Source organism: Onthophagus taurus, chromosome 5, assembly GCF_036711975.1.
Source record: "Onthophagus taurus isolate NC chromosome 5, IU_Otau_3.0, whole genome shotgun sequence".
Taxonomy (NCBI): Eukaryota; Metazoa; Arthropoda; class Insecta; order Coleoptera; family Scarabaeidae; genus Onthophagus; species Onthophagus taurus.
In genome coordinates this window covers 7,909,131-7,933,774 of record NC_091970.1, presented here as the reverse complement: position 1 = coordinate 7,933,774, position 24,644 = coordinate 7,909,131, and the positions used below count along the sequence as shown (strand labels likewise).

The following is a 24,644-nucleotide window of genomic DNA, read 5'->3' as shown; positions in this document are numbered from 1 at the left end:
CCTTTTTTACAAATTTTATATGCTCTAAAATCAAATGCGGATTACAATCGGGTGCGGATTAGATTCGCAGTCGTATAGTTGCAATTTGGAAAATAGTAAAATAAAATCACATTATAACAATAACACTTTATTAAGGGTTTTAGAACGATATTTACATATTTATGTACCATTTTTTTCCCATATTACGTCATCTTCGGATCAATTCGGATTATACAAAACTTCTTAAATGATGTTATAATATTGTTTTCAGGGATCGTTTTCCATGTCACCTACACTCACTGAGCAAATTCAGAAGCTCGTTTAATTGCTCCCGATTTTGTTAATTCTCGAGTTTGTTAATATAAATTTTTGTAATTCGCTACGGTAATGGAAGCTATAACAGTACTCAAACGGGTGCTGTAATGAGACTCCTTACAGCATCCGATGCTGTAATGAGATTTTAGTAATATTTTATGGAACCAGTTCAAGTTGGTGACATTGGGTCATTAATTTTTCTAGTTGTCAATGTGACAATTTTTGTCTATGGATGTTTAAACACGTTCTTAGCATCGAATACAAAGTCCACAATGATGAGGACATTGACTCTGAGCAATTTCTCTTATTTTGGGAGGTGAACATCAAACATTTTTTCAGGTGAATATATTTTGTGTTTTGACAGTTTCTAATTGTCAATTCAAAGTTTCTATTTTCAAGTGTTCCGGTGTTACCAACTGCTACATACCTATTTCCCTACATTACCAAAATTTACTTTATTTTTGTTAAAAAAAAAGTATAAAAACGCGAATTACAAAAAATAGTATAAAAAACACGTTTCATAAGACTTAAAGCACTCATTATCTACGACTGCTTGGATAAGTCATCATTACCGCACTCATTTGAGGTGATTTGAGTTACGTAATGAAGTTCATTACCGCACTGGTTTCATTACGTAACGCATTTTTAGCCTAATCAGTACAGACTTAATTTATTGAAACGAGCAACAATACAAAAGAAAAAGTGCTATCTACTTACAGAGAAACAATACTATTTATTCCAGATGAGTAAACATGTTGCTGAAACTGACAATTCAAAATTGTCAACCATTTCAAAATATTTTTATAAATGTCAAATAGACTTTTCTAAAGAAATTGATTTTTTAGTAATTGTTAGCAGTCGTAGATAAAATGCTGTATATCACACGTGGGCTATTATGTTTCTAACCCACTTGTAATATAAATAACTAATACATACACAGGTTGTAGTATGGATGTCATTCCACCAGGTATTATTATTATGACAAGAAGTCTAAACCAAGGGCAATCAGTCTATGATTAATTAATATCCTTATTTAATAATCCTTCTGATCTACGACTCCATACTTGTCTTAACCATTCCATCATCAGCTTTTCCATTATGCATCCTTTTTGTTGTGGCCTAACTAAGATGCCATTCGGGAAGTCTTTCAGATTTCACACTGATTTTTGTCTCAATCAATGTTATGCGCAATTTTTCGCAACCACTCGTTTATAAAGAAATATCCCACACACCTCTTCTTTCCAGTGTGTAATTGGCTGGCATATCCAGATATACTGCCATTTCGTCGGCATTCACAGTTTGAGACAAATTGAAATTTTCTTGAAAATCATTAGGAGCTTTTGGGAAATTGTAGTTCTGCGCCTCAAGGATAACACCATTCGGCGCATAAATCCCACAGTCCAACCTTTGCTAGTATTAAATATTTTTTAGTCCCTCCTTTCGTTTTTCTTGCGAGAACTAGAAAACTGCCTCGTCAATTTCATGAAGTCGTCTCTTCTTTGGCCCGGAAAATTTTTTGCACGATGCCTCAGTCTGCAATAGCTGCCTTGTCTTTCCGCAACAAAAATTGTACCAGCTTTTCGATTTTCTTAACGCTAACTTAATACCATCTCTTTAAACTTCGCTGTATAGAAGAACCTCTTCGATTTTTGCTACTTTTTTTTATAATTACGCTATTATAATATATGTATAATTAAGCACACACCACGTTCGAGCTACGACGAAGGCAGTATATGAACTGAATTCGTGCTAGACATTACTATTTATTTTTAAAATTATATTTATTTTCCAATTTTTTCTGGCTTGGCAAATTTAAAGTCTAATCTAATAAAAACTCGTCGTAAGCAAGGTTTCTTCAGGTGCATCAGCGTCAGTCAACGAAAAAAATATATATTTATGGTTAATAACAAGCATCGCATCGTTTTGGTGTTGTCGAATTACTCAAAGAAAGATGCGGATTACATTCGCAAACTAAATTTTTTTAGCACTATGAATTTTTAAAATTGAGGTGCGGATTAGATTCGAGAAAATACGGTATTTAACTTTAATATTAATGGAAATACAATCACTTCCGGTTTGAAACGTCAACGTCAATTTTGACATATTTGTCATCTTCATTAAAAAACCTTTAAAATGAGTCCAAACAAGACGCACTTATCTCAAAAAACAAAAAAGTTAGAATAAAAAACATTAAACCCGAAGTTAGCAACGATGAAGATAACAATTCAATCTTTAAATATTAATACCAACCTTAATTTTTTATGTTCTTTTTATTATGTTTTTGTTTTTGTGACAAATATTAAGACATTTTATAAAAATTAAGAATATGTCAAAATGACGTTGACATTTCAAACCGGAAGTTGCTTATGTCTCGAGTAATATTGGAATTAAACGTTTTGGACTCATTTTAAAAGATTTTTCACAACGATTACAAATATGTTAAAGTTGACGTTGACATTTCTTACCGGAAGTTGACCATAACTTCATTAATATTTGAGATAAATATGTCGTGTTTGTACTCATTTTAAAGGATTTTTAATGAAGATTACAAATATGTCAAAATTGAGGTTAACATTTTAAACCTGAGTTTGTACAACCGGATTCATCATGGGAAGACCATTGAGACTACATTCTGCTATACTGCCATAGTGCGAAAAGATCGTTCAACAGTATATGTCGTGCAGGGTAAATTGACCAAAATTATAAAGGCTTTTCTCGTTTCAGGGAAAAAAATTTCGGCATCTTTTATGACAATCACAACACTTAGTTCTTTTGAGTCAGGTTTATCTTGCCATAATTCGATTTTGTTGTTGATATTTGATAAATTGTAAAATTGGGGAAAGACTTCATCAGCTTCTATGAGGTCTTCAAGGGACATGTCTAACATTTGAGCCGGGTGTAATTTAGATAGGAAAATGACGGGGTCTTCTGAGACTCGATTAGAGGGGCTGAGAATTTTGAGGGGCTTGCTGCTGGGTGGTTGTTCCGATGTTGTTGTTGTATCTCAACAATACGTCGCACTGACTTTATGTCTTCTCCCAGTCCAAGTTTTTCTGCAACGATAGTAGCGTCCCTAATAATTTCATCTGGGACCTTTTCTGGATCGTTACGGTGGTTTTCTATCAATTACAAAATGTTACGGATTGGAGCACGTTTACCAGAGGTTACATCATAGCCGAGTATTTGGCTATCAAAATAAAGCCAAACAGCAAACAATTTTCAATAGTTTGAGCCTGTCTATTCTGTGAAGTCTTATATTTTTAGAGAAATGAAAACGAAAATTTCTCAACATTATTTATTTGTCGCTTAGTCAAGTGATGCATGACGCGGTCCAATTATGCCACGACTTATAGAAACAGCCTGTATAGCATCTAGCTATGGGATTGTGGTAGTAAGAGTAATTTAGAAGTAGTGCAACGATTTCAAGATAATGGTCTCCATGATATTTCGCCTTGCTCCATGAGAATTCGTCACCCTTAGGTCATTGTTCATTATAATCCTAGGTTTAGATCTTTTCCTATTCCCATTTACATTATGGTAACATTACGCTGATGCACTCTTACAAAGTACAAATTGACCTCTGAACAGCATCAGGGTGAAGTGGAATAGGATGCTTGAACTTTGGTGTATTCTTGTCGTGATTAGGATTTAGGTCTGCAGAAGCATTGACATCTCTATAAGTCATAGTTATTATATGATTTTTAAATTAACTAATAATCTCAACCAAATTATTGAACAAAAACTTTATTTATTTATATTATATAGGTCTCCCATGCACTCTAAACCTATAAATACAAGTATACTCGTTATTTCCATAATTATTCAAAACATTCAACTCGATTAACTCAAAAGATTCAATGGAATCATTTTCAACTTCAAAGTTTTGTAACGAATCATCATTTAACACATATGTAAACGTCCCCAAATCGGATTTTTCAATAACTTCATCTTCATCAAATTTTAAACCCTAAAATATTAAAAAATAATAAAAGAATTTTCGAAATTATAATCTCACATAAACTTTAAAATCTCTCGGGCAACTTGTGTTATCGGAGATGAGATTTCGATGGGTGTGTTCTAGCGTAACGGATGTGATTAATACATTTCGGGCTAATTTGATGCGGATGCTTCCGGTGGGGCCGTAAAAAGCGAAACATTGACCTGGTAAAGTTCCTGGTTGTATAATTAAATTAGGGCTGCTTGTGGTGTAGAATTGAATCATTCCCATTAAGACGTATGTAACTGTTGAGGGGTAAGGAATTGTATTTGGGGTGGAGATTACTACACCCCCGGCAGATTCTAAAGCGTAATCGATGATGCCCAATTTATCAGCATCATATAAACTTAAAGTGTTAACCATTTTTTGTTCCAAATTTGAAATGTATTCCAACGTATCATCTTTAGTTTTTATAAATTCGTTTAAAACGTCATGTTCGTGGTTAATTCTTAAAAATAAGAATTAAATTAATTTAATTGTTTGAAAGAATTTAATTAAAATAACCTCCAATTAGATAAATTCGAAAATTCCATATTCATAGCTGCAATTTGGTATTCCAAGTGGCGCAATTTACTTTCAATCATTTTTAACTCGTTTGTGTAACTTTCTTTCCAATAATTAACGCATTTTGAATTCGAATTTGGAATTAAAGCCTCCAAAGATTTATAAATTGGTTTTGGGTCGATTAATAAATCTAAAATAATCCAATTAAAGTTTACATTTCAAATCATTGAAGGCTTACAAGCGAGATTTAACACGATGATGGTAACGATTCCTTTTTTAAGGAAGTTAAACACTAAATTTTTCAACTTGTTTTGTTCATATTCTAAAACAAAAAATAATGGGATTAAAATTGATTAATTTTAATTAACTTTATCTTACCTATATCTTCCATGGGGATAAGTTCTTCTAAAATATTTGATCGATAATCTCCGGCGTTCGAAATGTTACCTCTAATTGCAATCATTTCATCTAAATTTGGCATAGATCTGTGTTGTCCTAATCCTGGAAGAAAATGTTAAACATTTTTTTTAGATTTGGAATAGAAATCGAGATAAATTACCTAAGAAATTTCGATTTCTGGGCCGACTTCTTGGCATTGCAAGATTTTCGTGAATCAAAATGACGTTTCAAAATTAAATCTTTTGACAGATGACAGTGGTTGATTTTAAAATTAATAAATTTTTCTTTTAATGAAGAAAAATTTTAATTGAATTTATTTGAACTAATTAAAACATTAAATTAAATTTTATAATGGTATTAATTTAGTTTTTAATATCAATTAAAAAAAGATTTAGGTAAATATGTTGGTGTATGGCGCCATCTATCGATGTCGAACGAAACTAATGTTTGAAATATCTTCGATTACGCTTAAAGTGCAATATTAATATAAATATTAATTTAAATACCTTGTATCTTTATCGATACATCTATAAACATGGCATTTAGATTTTAATTATAATAAGAAAAATGTTTAGGTTAATTAATGTATGGTGCTTATCGCGCCATCTGTCAACGTCGCACGTAAGTGGTATTTGACATCGTCGATTACGCTAAAATTGAAAGCATGCAAACCACGCAAACAAGAATTTAAACGAGTTTTGTTGAGATACCAAAAAAGAAAATTGATCCCCACCGTGAAGATTAACCCACCTTGAAATCAAATTAACCTTTAAAAATATTGATGTGAGTACATTTAAAAACTTAACATTTTTGTCAACTGTCAGAAAAGTTGTAAATTAACCACTTAACTCATTGATTTTAAAATTTGATTTTTTTATTTGAATTAGTTAATTCATTGAATTAAATTTTATAATAAACATTTAGTTTTTAATACCAATCAGAAAAAGATTTAGGTAAATATGTTGATGTATAGCGCCATCTATCGATGTCGAACGAAAGTAATGTTTGAAATATCTTCGATTACGCTTAAAGTGCAATATTAATATAAATATTAATTTAAATACCTTGTATCTTTATCGATACATCTATAAACATGGCATTTAGATTTTAATTATAATAAGAGAAATGTTTAGGTTAATTAATTTATGGAGCTTATCGCGCCATCTGTCAACGTCGCACGTAAGAGGTATTTGACGTATCGTCGGTTACGCTAAAATTGGAACCACGCAAACACGATTTAAACGAGTTTTGTTGAGATACCAAAAAAGAAAACTGATCCCCACCGTGAAGTCGATCCTTTAAATCAACCAACCCACCTTAAAATCGAATTAACCTTTAAAAATATTGAGGTGAGTACCTTTAAAAACTTAACATTTTTGTCAGAACAGTTGTAAATAATCGTAAATTAACTCATTGATTTTAAAATTTGAGTATTTTACTTAAATTAGTTAATTCATTAAATTAAATTTCATCATAATAAACATTTAGTTCTTAATTATAATAAAAAAAAATTTTAGGTTGTCTCATTTATGATGCATACGGCGCCATCTATTAACGACATCCGTAAGTGGTATTTGACACATCTCCGATTATGTTGAAAATTGAAAGAAGGCAAACACGTATAAAAAACAAGGAGTTTTTTTGTTGAGATACCGAAAAAGAAAATTGATCCCCGCCGTGAAGATTAACCCACCTTAACATTGAATTAACCTTTAAAAATATTGAGGTGAGTACATTTAAAAACTTAAAATTTTTGTCAACTGTCAAAAAAGTTGTAAATTAACTCATTGATTTTTTAATTTGATTATTTTATTTCATTAAATTAAATTTTATAATAATAAACATTTAGTTTTTAATTATAATAAAAAAAATTTTAGGTTCTCACTTATGATAATTACGGCGCCATCTATTGACGTCACCCGTAAGTGGTATTTGACACATCTCCGATTATGTTGAAAATTGAAAGAAGGCAAACACGAATTCAAATGAGGAGTTTTCTTAAGACACCGAAAAAGAAAATTGATCCCCACCGTGAAGATTAACCCACCTTAAAATCGAATTAACCTTTAAAAATATTGAGGTGAGTACATTTAAAAACTTAAAATTTTTGACACCTGTCAGAAAAGTTGGAAATAATCGTAAATTAACTCATTGATTTCAAAATTTAATTATTTTATTTGAATTAGTTAATGCATTGAATTAAATTTTATAACAATAAACATTTAGTTTTTAATTATAATAAAAAAAATTTGAGGTTAACTTATTTATGTTGGTTATAGCGCCATCTATCAACATCGCACGTAAATGGTATTTGAGATATCTTCGTTTACGATGAAATTGGAAGGACGCAAACACGAATTTGAAGATAATATGGAATTATCCTTAAAAATATTGAGGTAGGTGCAATTCAAAATAAGAGTTTTCAATATAAAATTTGACAAAGCTGTCAAAACCATATTTGTAAACAACTCTCATCTCTCTATGATTGGTTTATTTTAAATTGGTTGAAATTGGCGCTAAATTTAAATTAACTTTTATTTTAACACTTCTTTTGTGGTTATTCGAAAGATTTATCTGTATTTGTCGAAGTGAAAGTAGCCGACAGAAAGTCGCGTTGATTTCACAAAATCAATATTCCCTAGAAAAATCTCAATTTCTTTAATATAGGCTTAAATTCTTAAATTTTTTAGGTTTTATTCTATTAAAAAGGAAATAAATTAAACTTTAATAAGAAGTGATTAATGAAACGATCAATTTAATGGTGCCAATTTTTTTTATATTGCGCTAACTTGTATTATAAGATTTTGATCATCAAGGTAAACGCTTAAATACATACAAAACACACTTATCTGTATACCAACCAGTATTATACAGCATAGTTTAGTGGGTAAGGTGAGCGGCGGAGCCACTTTTTCCCCACACAAAGCTCTTGTCGACGACGGAGACTTTCTAAATGCCGTGGTCTTTTGCTGATCGTTTGGCCAGCAAACCAACACCAACAGCAGCAGCAGGTGATTCTCGTTTATTCGGTGCGAAACGAGTGGTAAAGCAAAGAAGTTGAGTTTTGTAGACGCAGAGTTTAGTTCTTCGCCAAGCGTCGTCGCGGTTTGAATTAAAACTAAACATTTTTAATTTGGACTTAGTTTCAATTAAAATGGGTGTCTAAATAAATCTTTTTTTAATTATTATATTAATAAGGTGATTTTAATAAAATCAAAAGTGAAGTGATTTTTATTGAGTGGTGATGTTGCAACCTAGAAGGAGAAGGATGATGGTTTTTTTGGTTTGGACGTTTTTATTTTTGGATGGTTTTAATTTTGTAAAAGGTATTTTCATTTTTTTTTAAAATTTTTTAATTTATCTTAACCGAGATAAATTTGAAACTTTCTATAATAACTTTAATCGGTTGTTTAACTGTAAAGCGCTTTGGAGAAAGTATCTCTTATTTATTTATTTATTTTTTTTTACTTTTTTCTAAACGAATATATTCAAAAAAATTTGACGTTACATACGCCATATTAAATGTCATTTTCAAGGTTATAAACATAAATTTTTTTTTATGAATGAAAATTAAAACCTTGGCGACACCCATTATCATCATCATCAAAGAGTAATTTGAATAAATTCTTTACAAAACGATCCTTGAAATAACACCTAGAAGATTTATGTTGATAAAAATTCGAGCCAAATCTGCTTTATTGAGTTACGTAAATCGTGGAGGTTTTCAAAGTCCTCTTAAGAGACACTTACGTAAGAATTTACTTCTGTTGGATGCAAGAGAATACCAGAATTGATGACTATGACTATTAAAGCAACGCGTATACAATCGGCATGGTTTTTTGCATCGTTGTATAAGGTGAAAGGTTACAAAACATCTTCTAAAACAACTATTAGTGTGTAAATTAAAATGAATTTGAAAACAAAAACGATTATTTAAGAATTAAATTGATTTTCGGTGTGATATAATTGTTATTTAACGAATTTTAAGTTATTTTAATTACTACTTTCTAGTAACTTGGAGGCCGTTTGCTTTCTTTCCAAAGACAACATATGGTTTTTGCGATACAGGCTTATTTCTCTCAAGTTGACTGTTGCGTAATATTTCCTTTCTTTTGGTTTTTCCAGTTGCGCAAAAAAATATTTTTTTAAATATAAATTAAAAAAAAAAAATTCCGATACCGGGAATCGAACCCGAGCCTCCTGGGTGAAAGCCAGGTATCCTAGCCACTAGACCATATCGGATCTGTTACAGTAGTACCAACTTTCTAAAACATCAAATTAATAGAGTATGTAATTAATCTTAAATAATTGTAAGGTCACTTCTTATATTTTTAAAATTCTTACCTAAGTCTTCTATCTGGCTTGTTTCTGAATTTAATTTTTCTACTATAAGCCACCTTAATTTTTTGTCTACGTTCAAACGACCTTGCTTTCTTCTAGTTTTATGCGAGCAACTTTATTTTTGCTGCATTGTTTTTGGCACCTCGTTTCTTTCTGACAACTTGAAAATTAGTAGCTTCTGTAGTATATTCACCTTCATAAAACCTGGTTTTATGTCTTTTTACGAATTGCTGGCTTCTACATTGTCTTTAGCACCTCGTTTCTTTCTGGAATATTTCTGACAACTTGAAAATTAGTAGCTTCTGTAGTATATTTACTTTCATAAAACCTGGTTTTATGTCTTTTTACGAATTGTTGATTTTTGCACTGTCTTTGGCACCTCGTTTCTTTCTGGCATCTCTGTGATAACTTGAAAATTACTGGTTTCTGTAATATCTTTATCTTCATTGAATCTGGATTTTTATATTATTACTGATTACTGATTTCTGTATTGTTTTTCGCACCTCGTTTCTTTCTGTCATATTTCTGACAACTTGAAAATTAGTAGCTTCTGTAGTATATTCACCTTCATAAAACCTGGTTTTATGTCTTTTTACGAATTGCTTGCTTCTACATTGTCTTTGGCACCTCGTTTCTTTCTGTCATATTTCTGACAACTTGAAAATTAGTAGCTTCTGTAGTATATTCACCTTCATAAAACCTGGTTTTATGTCTTTTTACGAATTGCTGGCTTCTACATTGTCTTTGGCACCTCGTTTCTTTCTGAAATATTTCTGACAACTTGAAAATTAGTAGCTTCTGTAGTGTATTCCTTTCATAAAACCTGGTTTTATGTCTTTTTACGAATTGTTGGTTTCTGCACTGTCTTTGGCACCTCGTTTCTTTCTGGCATCTTTGTGATACTTTGAAAATTACTGGTTTCTGTACTATCTTTATCTTCATTGAATCTGGATTTTTATATTATTACTGATTACTGATTTCTGTATTGTTTTTGGCACCTCGTTTCTTTCTGACATATTTCTGACAACTTGAAAATTAGTAGCTTCTGTAGTATATTCACCTTCATAAAACCTGGTTTTATGTCTTTTTACGAATTGCTGGCTTCTACATTGTCTTTAGCACCTCGTTTCTTTCTGGAATATTTCTGACAACTTGAAAATTAGTAGCTTCTGTAGTATATTTACTTTCATAAAACCTGGTTTTATGTCTTTTTACGAATTGTTGGTTTTTGCACTGTCTTTGGCACCTCGTTTCTTTCTGGCATCTCTGTGATAACTTGAAAATTACTGGTTTCTGTACTATCTTTATCTTCATTGAATCTGGATTTTTATATTATTACTGATTACTGATTTCTGTATTGTTTTTGGCACCTCGTTTCTTTCTGACATATTTCTGACAACTTGAAAATTAGTAGCTGCTGTAGTATATTCACCTTCATAAAACCTGGTTTTATGTCTTTTTACGAATTGTTGGCTTCTACATTGTCTTTGGCACCTCGTTTCTTTCTGGAAAATTTCTGACAACTTGAAAATTAGTAGCTTCTGTAGTATATTCACCTTCATAAAACCTGGTTTTATGTTTTTTTACGAATTGCTGGCTTCTGCATTGTCTTTGGCACCTCATTTCTTTCTGTCATATTTCTGACAACTTGAAAATTAGTAGTTCATGTAGTATATTCACCTTCATAGAACATGGCTTTATGTCTTATTACGAATTGCTGGTTTCTGTATTGTTTTTGGCACTTCGTTTCTTTCTGGCATATTTCTGACAACTTGAAAATTAGTAGCTTATGTAGTATATTCACCTTCATAGAACCTGGCTTCTGCGTCTTTGGCACCTCGTTTCTTTTTGGCATCTTTATGATAACTTGAAAATTACTGGTTTCTGTAATACCTTTATCTTCATTGAATTTGGCTTTTTATATTATTACTGATTACTGACTTCAGCATTGTCTTTGGCACCTCGTTTTTTTTCTGACATATTTCTGACAACTTGAAAATTACTAGCTTCTGTAGTATTTTCATCTTCATTCTTCTGCATTGTCTTTGGCACATTTTTTCTGTCTCGGGTCTTTCTGACTACTTCAAAATGACTGATTGCTGCATTGTCTTCCTTTTTGATTTTTTTGGCATCCTCATTATTCTGCCTTTCTTCATGGCTATGTTCAGGCTTCTACCATTTTTGTGATTTAGATTTCTTCAATATTTTAGTGTTCTTGTTTTTATGACTCTTCTTCTGCCTGAATTTTCGTGTAACCAGAAGAAAACGTAACGTTATTCCAATACTATGTGAAACATGCTGATTAGTTAGAAACAGTTATAAGCAGATAATCAAAGAGATAGATTTTTGAAAAAAAAAAATTTTCCGATACCGGGAATCGAACCCGAGCCTCCTGGGTGAAAGCCAGGTATCCTAGCCACTAGACCATATCGGATACACTCAAAAACTACCAACTGTCAAAACTCACCCCGAAAAAATTCCCTATATTTTTTTTAAATAAAATTAATTTTAGATTAATTTATTGATATTGAATCAAATTTCTTTATTTTATTTGAAATTCCACTCGTTCCAATTAAATTACCGGTTAAACATTTTTAAATTCCCACTTGTCGATAAATTAAACCTGAACCAGATGGCGTTCTAGTACGGTTCACGTAACGCGATCTCCGTAATTTTAAAACTACCTACAAAGAGCAACTTTACTCGTGCATCTGCATGAGTAATTTTTAACTAGCGGGATATCTAACAGATGCCGGAGTGACCCTTTTTTCCGTTTTGAATAAGTATTTCCGGTTCGGCGCGTGACCTTTCTTCACAAACACAACTTGTTTATGAATTCATGGAGAATTTTTTTTGGTTATGTAACGAGTAAGTTTTTTCTTTCCATCTACTCGTAAGTTTTAAATTCACGTGCGTTGAAATGTGATTTAAAAGTTAATTAAACGCAAAGAGATAAATAAATAAATTAATAGATGACGTAACGGTAATAACGATTACGACATTATCGGCTTGAAACAATGTCAAAAATTTTTGACGTTTTGAAATTAAATCGAGGTTAATTAGAAAATCGGTGTAAATTTCATAGAGATATAGTTATTGCATCACATTTATTTTTTTTTTTAACCAAATCTATAAACTTTCTCTTTGTTATTACATTAAAAACAAACTAAAAGTAGTTTCAATCGCATAATTTTAATAAAGAAATGTGTATGAAGCATGAAATTACACCGAGATTCCAAAAACTGAGAGTGTTTGATTAAAATTTATTTTTTGTCCTTGTTTCTTTGTATCGGGGGCTCCGCCTAAAGAACTGGATCATTAGGTAACGACGACGCAATTCGATCTATTCAGGTTTTCGTGCCTTTTATAACGTCGTCTATATAGTTTTTTTTTCTTCTTGTAATTCCGTCGGGGGCACGTGCGAACTGGGTCTTGAGAGGGCCTCCGGAATAACAAAGAAGTTTTTAATTCAATACCTTTTTTAACCCGGATTCATCGCGAATTTGACCTTAATCGAGTTTATTGAAACTTATTTCATTAATAGGTAAATATTTCATTAAGTTTCAAGCTTTATTTATGAGATTGAAATTTTGTAAATGAATGTTTTAGGTGTTTTAGAAGAATTTTTAAATGTATGGGATAATTCCAACAAACGCGATCTCACAACGCAGTCTTAAGTCACAACTCGTGAGAAGGAAAACTTACCAGGATTTCTTGTACAATAGCTCTAATTTTTATTATAATGGTGAAATTTTTTAAGGATATTCTTCTTGCATGGGAGAAAATGCTTACGTAAAGAACCAAGTGATTTTGAAGAAAAAAATCTGAATGAGTTTCGAGATACTTGAAGAAGTGAGGAGGGGGAAGATGACGCTGAAGAAGGTTCGATTCTTTTAGCCGGTTGACCTACTCGAACTCCGTCCTACATACACAATTAATTTCAAAAATTGCCCTAAATTGCTTTGGGATCAAAAATCCTTAATTAATTTGATTATTAATACAAAACTTTTCGACCTCGATTTTAAATCGTCTTAAAGGTTAAAAGCAGAACAAAAAAATGAGTTGGACACTTGACTGCGTATGTTGGGTTCTTCGTTGAGTATGGTGTGTGTGGCAAAGCAGGTCCCGGTACAGTTATGTGTGACCTTGAACGACATAGTATCGCGCAAAGTGGTCGCGAGGACTTAGTTGAAGAGAATTGAACCCAACCGGATGGATTCGTTCGTCTTAAGGTGACACTTCCAACAAATCGTTAAGAAACAGGATGTAAAACTAAATAACACCGCAAATTAACAGTTAATTTATAAAAGAAAATTCTACATAATTAGAATTGAAGCGAATTTTTGGGGTAAAACCTACTTTTTGATGCTTTTTGAGCGTATGATATTTTTTAAAACGGATTATTACGCAACCACAAGAAAGACCTTCCTTTCTCCATTATTATTCGATCGGAAAGCCCCAATAGATGCACCGTGCCACCACACTATTGTTCCAACCCATAATCGACGGAAGGAGCGATAACATCTCCTTAAACCCGTAACTAAGAAGAGGAAGAAGAGAATTCGAAAGTCGTATCGACACAATACACTTTAAACCTAGAAAATAAGTTAATTAAGGAATTTAAATTATCAAGAAAACACAACCAATTTTAATGTATCTACTGATTAAAGATTGAGGCAAATAACTATTTATTTTGTAGATAAATTTTTCGAAATAATTTATTATAATATGTGGATCAGAATGTAGTGCAAGGATTTGCACCAATTATAAGATAAGAAAATGTAAAAAGGTGCCTGCAAGGTCGATAGATTTGACATGGTTAGATTTTTTCTGTTTGATTTGTTATTTGCAAAATTTCTGCCTCAACAACTAAGTAACATTTACATGGCTCCTTCATCAGCTATTTTGACAGTGCGGTTGCCTCTCCAACTAAATGATATACTTATGTTTAAAGTAGTAAATATAACAAATAAATAATATGGAATAAATAGTATTAATATATTCACTTTAATTAATATTTCAACAATTTTTGGAAAGAGGGAGATAGATAAAAAGATAAAATTAAAAGTGTACTACTCGGTGGCAATCCCATTATTAACATATGCCAGTGAGTCATGGGCATTCCAAGATAAACAGGAAAAAAATATCACAGTGATGGAAATGAAGTTTTTACGGAAAATAGGATAAGAAATGAGGTAATAAGACTGGGCGTGGATCAAGAGGAGATAATCAACAAAATAGAGAGAAGCAACTAAAGTGGTACGCCTACATGATTAGAATGGCGCATAACACAATAGTAAAAAAGATATTTGAAGCAAAGAAGTGGGAGGAAAGAATAGCAGAATTTGGGAATAAGAGAGAGAGAAGACTCTAGCAGATATAAGGGAATTAGCCAGGAACCGGAGGAATAAGAAAAAAAATTTATCCCACGCCATCAGGCAACAAAAGGATGAAGAGAAGAAGATGAAGAATATGTCTTTTATCTTCAGAGACTCTAGAAATAGATTAATATCTCTCATCTTATCCATTTTACAAACGACAGCGATAGTTAGCATAAAAACTAGAACGAGAACTAGAAACATTCGGGTTTAGTCGTGAAAAAAACTGTCAGTTGCCAATGTCAACTTTAATTTTATTATTATATTCGTAATCTTCATAAAAAATCCTTTAAAATGAGTCCAAACTCGACATATTTTACATTAATATTAATGGAGATACAATCACTTCCGGTTTGAAACGTCAACGTCAATTTTGACATATTTGTCATCTTCATTAAAAAACCTTTAAAATGAGTCCAAAGATGACGCACTTATCTCGAAAAACAAAAAAGTTAGAATAAAAAAACTTTAAACCCGAAGTTAGCAACAATGAAGATAGCAATTTAATTTTTAAATATTAATACCAACCTTGATTTTTAATTTTTTTTTTTGTTATATTTTGGTTTTTGTGACAAATATTAAGACATTTTATAAAAATTAAGAATGTGTCAAAATGACGTTGACATTTCAAACCGGAAGTTGCTTATATCTCGAGTAATATTGGAATTAAACGTAGCATGTTTGGACTCATTTTAAAGGATTTTTCACAATGATTATAAATATGTCAAAATTGATGTTGACATTCTTAACCGGAAGTTGACCATAATTTCATTAATATTGAAGATAAATATGTCGTGTTTGTACTCATTTTAAAGGATTTTTAATGAAGATTACAAATTGAGGTTGACATTTTAAATTTGAAGTCGGTTATCATATAATGGACAACTTCATGGTGTTCTTTCATGATGTATTCTTTATTAAAAAAACCTTTAAAATGAGTCCAAACAAGACGCACTTATCTCAAACAACAAAAAAGTTACAATAAAAAACATTAAATCCGAAGTTAGCAACAATGAAGATAGCAATTTAATTTTTAAATATTAATACCAACCTTAAATTTTGATTTTTTTAATTTTATTTTTGTTTTTGTGACAAATATTAAGACATTTTATAAAAATTAAGAACATGTCAAAATGAGTTTGACATTTCAAACCGGAAGTTGCTTATATCTCGAGTAATATTGGAATTAAACGTAGGATGTTTGGACTCATTTTAAAGGATTTTTCACAATGATTATAAATATGTCAAAATTGAGGTTGACATTTTAAATTTGAAATTAGTTATCATATAATAGACAAATGGATAACTTCATGGTGTTCTTTCATGATGTATTCTTCATTAAAAAACCTTTAAAATAAGTCCAAACAAGACGCATTTATCTCAAAAAACAAAAAAGTTAGAATAAAAAGCATTAAACCCGAAGTTAGCAACAATGAAGATAGCAATTTAATTTTTAAATATTAATACCAACCTTAATTTTTGATTTTTTTAATTTTATTTTTGTTTTTGTGACAAATATTAAGACATTTTATAAAAATTAAGAACATGTCAAAATGAGTTTGACATTTTAAACCGGAAGTTGCTTATATCTCGAGTAATATTGGATTTAAACGTATCATGTTTGGACTCATTTTAAAGGATTTTTCACGACGATTACAAATATGTCAAAATTGACGTTGACATTCTTAACCGGAAGTTGACCATAACTTCATTAATATTGAAGATAAATATGTCGTGTTTGTACTCATTTTAAAGGATTTTTGATAAATATTACAAAAAAGACATCCGATTTGAAATATTAACTTTAATTTATTTCATTTTTGGACTTTTTGTTGTATCTTTGTTATTTTTTGAGATAAAATAGTCGAGTTTTGGGTTTAGCCGCACATCTCTAAAGACGGCTAAACCCGAATACACGAATTAAAGAATACATTTGTATTAGTACGCTATTTTTAAGAAATAAAGTAACTCATAGAATCTTGCTCAATTTCAAATGGGATGTTGGGAAATTTTAAAGTCTTAAGAGAAGAACGTACGAGATAAATGAAGTAAAAAAAAGTAAAAATAGCAACTTCCTGTGTTGTTGTATTAATTCGCTTTGGTGTATAATCAAAGATGAAATAGAAAGCTCTGCATCCTAGAAGCGAAAGCCACATCTGGTAATGTCCGCGGTAATTATCGACGGTTCAATGATTTATGTCGGTTAAAAGGAAGATTTTTTGTATATAATCTTATATTGATTTTTTATATCTCGTTGCTTTATTCAACAATAAGAATAGTTTCTAATTGTGTTATAAATGGTAATTTCACAGATTAACGCTTTAAATTACGTGCGTGTGTGCTTGTTTACGATATAAATCGTTTTGTGTCGATTTTTATAAGAAACTCACTTTCTAATCAAATATCCGTTCGAGGTTTACACAAAATAGAAACTTTTTTTAATCACGATATTAAGAGAAATTTATAATTTATAATTGTCAAATTACGACAATAACACCATCTATCTTTTTAATCCCAAACTAATTATGACATCACAAAATTTAATGTTGCCAACTCACCAACAATTTGACATATTAAAGAAATTATTATTATTATGATTTAAAATGATTGTTTTAATAAAATTATATTCTTATAACAATTCCGGGTCCATCGCATCACTTTTAGTGTGTCAGTAGGGTCGTCTGCCGTCTCGAGTTTGTTATTGGGATTCTTGAGGTTGATCCGTCTGTGTGTGTACGTCTCTTGGAATCGTGATGGAACGTAACCAGAGGCACCACATCGACCTCACCGAAGAACCACACATAGAGAGAGAGAGAAAGACTTAAGATTGCCAACCGCTAACTTAGTCTTGTGACCTACACTTTGTAGATGTTAAATCTACCACCTCTTCAACTTCTTCTTTTTCATCGACTTCATCTTATTTCATCTCGTCTCATCTTCTTTCATCTTCAAATATAGTAGTGTGCAAATCTAACGGGTTCTTTTTTAAAACAAAGTAATTTTTTGATTAAAATTTTTCTTTTTATCACCAAAGAATTCCATTGATTTGAATATAGAAAGTGGCTGCTGGGTTTTCGCGCAAATTGGAAAGTTAAATACCCGCCACGACTGGTTTTCGAAGAATTTCACCTAGTAAATAGCCGATAGAGCTCAAGGTCGCCGGGATTCCATCTGGATTGGAATCCGGTGGAAGGATTGTTTCTGTTATCATTTTTTTAACGAACCATAAAAGCGAATAAATTCCGCAATCCACTCAATAACAATAACAACCGTCATGGCGGGATCGTTTCGAAACCCAAACCCAACCCACATCGTCTAAAAATAAACAAGGATCAAATTTCTAAACTTAAACAAAAAAGATTGAATTTAAAGACAATGAAATCAATTTCGTCTCGTTTCAAATCGATTTAGAACGGTGATTCTTTGATTTTTTATTGAGGTAAAGGTCGTTTTGGGGGATAAATTTCAAAAAGATTTTTAAAATTTAAATTACCACGAACGTTATTGTAGCTGGTTAACGTAAAGAGAAGTTGGTTGTTGGTGTTAAAGACGGTAATTTACCGGGAAAACTGTAAAAATAATTGACCGAGATAACTGGTGACTTGTGCCGTCGTCGTCGTAAACCCACCGGGCATAATAATAATAGTAACGAAATGAAAACGTACGGCAACGTAACTAGTGGTAGCCGAGTTTTAAAACCGAACCGTTAAGATATCAATTATCATCGGCGTTACTCGCGATGCATACAAATTACCCATCGCCTTCATTAACATTTCCCGTAACGCCATTATCACACATCCTAATTTCAAAATTAAATAATATTCCGGTTCGAATAAGGAATACGAACGAAATTACAGTTAGAAAATTCTTTTTCATTCTTTTCTATAAATTGCCATTAAGTAATTTTGAAGATTTTGACTTGATTGATTAGTTGCTGAAGCAGCTATGCTGCAGAGGCAGTAGCGTGAGTACTCAAACTACAAAGAAAATTTCTCTCTTCAACACAAATATATTATTTAATTGCAGAGGCAGTTATGAAGGCTGTTATTTTCAATATAAATACATTATTCTAGTTCTTGGTCTAGTGTTAGTTCTAGCTTTAGTTGTTATGCAGCGCTAGACCAAAAAATAGAATCATAAATATCAACTCTAATTTTATTAAATTCTTAATGTTGACGAAAAATCCTTTAAAATGAGTCCAAACTCGACTATTTTATCTCAAAAAATAACAAAGTTATCACAAAAACTTGATAAATTTAAAATCAACAAAGTGAAGTTGGCAACGAAATGTTAAAAATGTTCATTTTTGCGAAAACCCCATCGTGTTTGGACTCATTTTAAAGGATTTTTCGTAAAGATTATGAATATAACAAAATTGAAGCTGATATTTCAAACCGGAAGTATCCCGTATTTCGATTATTTTTAATGTTGAATGTTTTTTTAGTAATATTCATTAAAATAAATACAAATATAGAATGATTAACTTAAAAATAACCTTTAATGGTCGACTTCCGGTTATAAATATCAACTTTAATTTTATTAAATTCTTAATATTGACGAAAAATCCTTTAAAATGAGTCCAAACTTGACTATTTTACCTCAAAAAATAACAAAGTTATCACAAAAACTTGATAAATTTAAAGTCAACAAAGTGAAGTTGGCAACGAAATGTTAAAAATGTTTATTTTTGAGATAACCCCATCGTTTTTAGACTCATTTTAAAGGATTTTTCGTAAAGATTATGAATACAACACAATTAAAGTTGATATTTCCAACCGGAAGTACCACGTATTTCGATTATTTTTAAAGTTGAATGTTTTTTTAGTAATATTCATTAAAATAAATACAAATATAGAATGATTAACTTAAAAATAACCTTTAATGGTCCACTTCCGGTTATAAATATCAACTTTAATTTTATTAAATTCTTAATCTTTACGAAAAATCCTTTAAAATGAGTCCTAACTCGACTATTTTACCTCAAAAAATAACAAAGTTATCACAAAAACTTGATAAATTTAAAGTCAACAAAGTGAAGTTGGCAACGAAATGTTAAAAATGTTCATTTTTGAGATAACCATATCGTGTTTAGACTCATTTTAAAGGATTTTTCGTAAAGATTAAGAATATAACAAAATTAAAGTTAATATTTCAAACCGGAAGTACCCCGTATTTCGATTATTTTTAATGTTGAATGTTTTTTTTTTATAATCATTAAACATTTGTTAAAATAAATACAAATATAGTATGATTAACTTAAAAATAACCTTTAATGGTCGCCTTCCGGTTATAAATATCAACTTTAATTTTATTAAATTCTTAATGTTGACGAAAAATCCTTGAAAATGAGTCCAAACTTGACTATTTTACCTCAAAAAATAACAAAGCTATCACAAAAACTTGATAAATTTAAAGTCAACAAAGTGAAGTTAGCAACGAAATGTTAAAAATGTTCATTTTTGAGATAACCATGTCGCGTTTGGACTCATTTTAAAGGATTTCTCGTAAAGATTATGAATATAACAAAATTAAAGTTGATATTTCAAACCGGAAGTAAGCCCGTGTTTCGATAATTTTTAATGTTGAACGGTTTTTTTTGTAATATTCATCAAACATTCATTAAAATAAATACAAATATAACATGATTAACTTAAAAATAACCTTTAATGGTCGACTTCCGGTTATAAATATCAACTTTTATTTTATTAAATTCTTAATCTTTACGAAAAATCCTTTAAAATGAGTCCAAACTCGACTATTTTATCTCAAAAAATAACAAAGTTATCATAAAAAGTTGATAAATTTAAAGTCAACAAAGTGAAGGTGGCAACGAAATGTTAAAAATGTTCATTTTTAATATAACCCCATCGTGTTTGGACTCATTTTAAACGATTTTTCGTAAAGATTATGAATATAACAAAATTAAAGTTGATATTTCAAACCGGAAATAACCCCGTGTTTCGATTATTTTTAAAGTTGAATGTTTTTTTTTGTAATATTCATCAAATATTCATTAAAATAAATACAAATATAGCATGATTAACTTAAAAATAACCTTTAATGGTCGACTTCCGGTTATAAATATCAACTTTAATTTTATTAAATTCTTAATCTTTACGAAAAATCCTTTAAAATGAGTCCAAACTTGACTATTTTACCTCAAAAAATAACAAAGTTATCACAAAAACTTGATAAATTTAAAGTCAACAAAGTGAAGTTGGCAACGAAATGTTAAAAATGTTCATTTTTGAGATAACCATATCGTGTTTGGACTCATTTTAAAGGATTTTTCGTAAAGATTATGAATATAACAAAATTCAAGTTGATATTTCAAACCGGAAGTACCCCGTGTTTCGATTATTTTTAATGTTGAACGGCTTTTTTTGTAATATTCATCAAACATTCATTAAAATAAATACAAATATAACATGATTAACTTAAAAATAACCTTTAATGGTCAACTTCTGGTTATAAATGCAAACTTTAATTTTATTAAATTCTTAATGTTGACAAAAAATTCTTTAAAATGAGTCCAAACTCGACTATTTTACCTCAAAAAATAATAAAGTTATCACAAAAACTTGATAAATTTAAAGTCAACAAAGTGAAGTTGGCAACGAAATGTTAAAAATGTTCATTTTTGAGATAACCCCATCGTGTTTGGACTCATTTTAAGGGATTTTTCGTAAAGATTAAGAATATAACAAAATTAAAGTTGATATTTCAAACCGGAAGTACCCCGTGTTTCGATTATTTTTAATGTTGAACGGCTTTTTTTGTAATATTCATCAAACATTCATTAAAATAAATACAAATATAACATGATTAACTTAAAAATAACCTTTAATGGTCAACTTCCGGTTATAAATGCAAACTTTAATTTTATTAAATTCTTAATGTTGACAAAAAATTCTTTAAAATGAGTCCAAACTCGACTATTTTACCTCAAAAAATAATAAAGTTATCACAAAAACTTGATAAATTTAAAGTCAACAAAGTGAAGTTGGCAACGAAATGTTAAAAATGTTCATTTTTGAGATAACCATATCGTGTTTGGACTCATTTTAAAGGATTTTTCGTAAAGATTATGAATATAACAAAATTCAAGTTGATATTTCAAACCGGAAGTACCCCGTGTTTCGATTATTTTTAATGTTGAACGGCTTTTTTTGTAATATTCATCAAACATTCATTAAAATAAATACAAATATAACATGATTAACTTAAAAATAACCTTTAATGGTCGACTTCCGGTTATAAATATCAACTTTAATTTTATTAAATTCGTAATGTTGACGAAAAATCCCTTAAAATGAGTCCAAACTCGACTATTTTATCTCAAAAAATAACAAAGTTATCACAAAAACTTGATAAATTTAAAGTCAACAAAGTGAAGTTGGCAACGAAATGTTAAAAATCTTCATTTTTGAGATAACCATATCGTGTTTGGACTCATTTTAAAGGATTTTTCGTAAAGATTATGAATATAACAAAATTAAAGTTGATATTTCAAACCGGAAGTAACCCCGTGTTTCGATTATTTTTAATGTTGAACGGTTTTTTTTGTAATATTCATCAAACATTCATTAAAATAAATACAAATATAGGATGATTAACTTAAAAATAACCTTTAATGGTCGACTTCCGGTTATAAATATCAACTTTAATTTTATTAAATTCGTAATGTTGACGAAAAATCCCTTAAAATAAGTCCAAACTCGACTATTTTATCACAAAAATAACAAAGTTATCACAAAAACTTGATAAATTTAAAGTCAACAAAGTGAAGTTGGCAACGAAATGTTAAAAACGTTCATTTTTGAGATAACCCCATCGTGTTTGGACTCATTTTAAAGGATTTTTCGTAAAGATTATAAATATAACGAAATTAAAGTTGATATTTCAAACCGGAAGTACCCCGTATTTCGATTATTTTTAATGTTAAATGTTTTTTTTTATAATCATTAAACATTTGTTAAAATAAATACAAATATAGTATGATTAACTTAAAAATAACCTTTAATGGTCGACTTCCGGTTTAAATATCAAGTTTAATTTTATTAAATTGTTAATGTTAACGAAAAATCCTTTAAAATGAGTCCAAACTCGACTATTTTACCTCAAAAAATAACAAAGATACAACAAAAAGTTGATAAATTTAAAGTCAACAAAGTGAAGTTGGCAACGAAATGTTAAAAATGTTAATTTTTGAGATAACCATATCGTGTTTGGACTCATTTGAAAGGATTTTTCGTAAAGATTATGAATATAACAAAATTAAAGTTGATATTTCAAACCGGAAGTAACCCCGTGTTTCGATTATTTTTAATGTTGAACGGTTTTTTTTGTAATATTCATCAAACATTCATTAAAATAAATACAAATATAACATGATTAACTTAAAAATAACCTTTAATGGTTGACTTCCGGTTATAAATATCAACTTTAATTTTATTAAATTCTTAATCTTTACGAAAAATCCTTTAAAATGAATCCAAACTCGACTATTTTATCACAAAAATAACAAAGTTATCACAAAAAGTTGATAAATTTAAAGTCAACAAAGTGAAGTTGGCAACGAAATGTTAAAAATGTTCATTTTTGAGATAACCCCATCGTGTTTGGACTCATTTTAAAGAATTTTTCGTAAAGATTATGAATACAACAAAATTAAAGTTGATATTTCAAACCGGAAGTACCCCGTGTTTCGATTATTTTTAATGTTGAACGGTTTTTTTTGTAATATTCATCAAACATTCATTAAAATAAATACAAATATAACATGATTAACTTAAAAATAACCTTTAATGGTCGACTTCCGGTTATAAATGCAAACTTTAATTTTATTAAATTCTTAATGTTGACAAAAAATTCTTTAAAATGAGTCCAAACTTGACTATTTTATCTCAAAAAATAACAAAGTTATCACAAAAACTTGATAAATTTAAAGTCAACAAAGTGAAGTTGGCAACGAAATGTTAAAAATGTTCATTTTTGAGATAACCATATCGTGTTTGGACTCATTTTAAAGGATTTTTCGTAAAGATTATGAATACAACACAATCAAAGTTGATATTTCAAACCGGAAGCTTTTTTTTGTAATATTCATCCCTCAGTACGTCCTCAGACGCACGGCTAAACCCGAATATTTCTAATTCTGGGTGTAATGTTAGTTCTAGTGACAGTGCAAGTGTAAAACTAGAACTAACACTATACCTAGAACTAGAATCATTTGGGTTTAGCCGTCTTTAGAGACGTGGGGCTAAATCCAAATGATTCTAGTTCTAGGTATAGTGTTAGTTCTAGTTTTGGCAGCATAGCTGTCTCGGACATAACACATTTGTATTGAATAAAGCGTCTCTCTTTGTTCCTTGAGTACTCACGCTACTAATTGCTACATTTGTATTTAAAATAAGAGAATTCACTATTTGTTGCTTTTGTGCACTATTGCCTCGGCGGCATAGCTGCCTCGGTAATTAAGTAACACATTTGCGTTGAAAAGAACTTCTCTGTTTGTTCCTTAAGAACTGATGTTATTGCCTCGACAACTTAGCTATCTCGACAACTAATTACTACATTTATATTCAAAATCCGGCAGATAAATAACACATTCGTGTTAAAAAAAAGCGTCTCTGTTTGTTTTTTGAGTTCGCAGAAGATGCAACTACCCTTAGAACAAAAATAGACGCTTCCACGAATACAACACTCTTAATAAAATATTGAAGTTTTAT

At 30.2% G+C, this 24,644-nt stretch overlaps 2 protein-coding genes and 2 non-coding genes across 6 annotated transcripts in view; 1 reads left to right on the top strand and 3 right to left on the bottom strand.

Annotated features, from left to right (window-relative positions):
- Window positions 1-4,022: 4,022 nt before the first annotated feature.
- LOC111415830 (SUN domain-containing protein 2-like) overlaps window positions 4,023-24,644 on the bottom strand; it is a 48,379-nt gene continuing 27,757 nt past the window's right edge. For 2 of the 3 annotated variants that reach the window (XM_023047712.2, XM_071196176.1), the window contains exons 3-7: window positions 5,174-5,296; window positions 5,034-5,117; window positions 4,796-4,985; window positions 4,310-4,739; window positions 4,023-4,261 (exon numbers count right to left, since the gene is read on the bottom strand). In XM_023047712.2, coding sequence (XP_022903480.1) covers window positions 4,052-4,261; window positions 4,310-4,739; window positions 4,796-4,985; window positions 5,034-5,117; window positions 5,174-5,276 — 1,017 coding nt within the window. In that variant the 5' untranslated portion in view covers window positions 5,277-5,296 and the 3' untranslated portion in view covers window positions 4,023-4,051. Of the gene's footprint in view, window positions 4,262-4,309; window positions 4,740-4,795; window positions 4,986-5,033; window positions 5,118-5,173; window positions 5,297-5,354; window positions 5,438-24,644 lie in introns of those variants that run through there. The other variant, XM_023047711.2, reaches the window with a different exon arrangement.
- LOC111415832 (uncharacterized) overlaps window positions 8,078-24,644 on the top strand; it is a 26,950-nt gene continuing 10,383 nt past the window's right edge. The window contains exon 1 of the mRNA XM_071196170.1: window positions 8,078-8,520. Coding sequence (XP_071052271.1) covers window positions 8,439-8,520 — 82 coding nt within the window. The 5' untranslated portion in view covers window positions 8,078-8,438. The remainder of the gene's footprint in view (window positions 8,521-24,644) is intronic.
- On the bottom strand, window positions 9,365-9,436 carry TRNAE-UUC (transfer RNA glutamic acid (anticodon UUC)). Its single transcript has one exon. It is a non-coding gene; the product is annotated as a tRNA-Glu (tRNA).
- On the bottom strand, window positions 11,898-11,969 carry TRNAE-UUC (transfer RNA glutamic acid (anticodon UUC)). Its single transcript has one exon. It is a non-coding gene; the product is annotated as a tRNA-Glu (tRNA).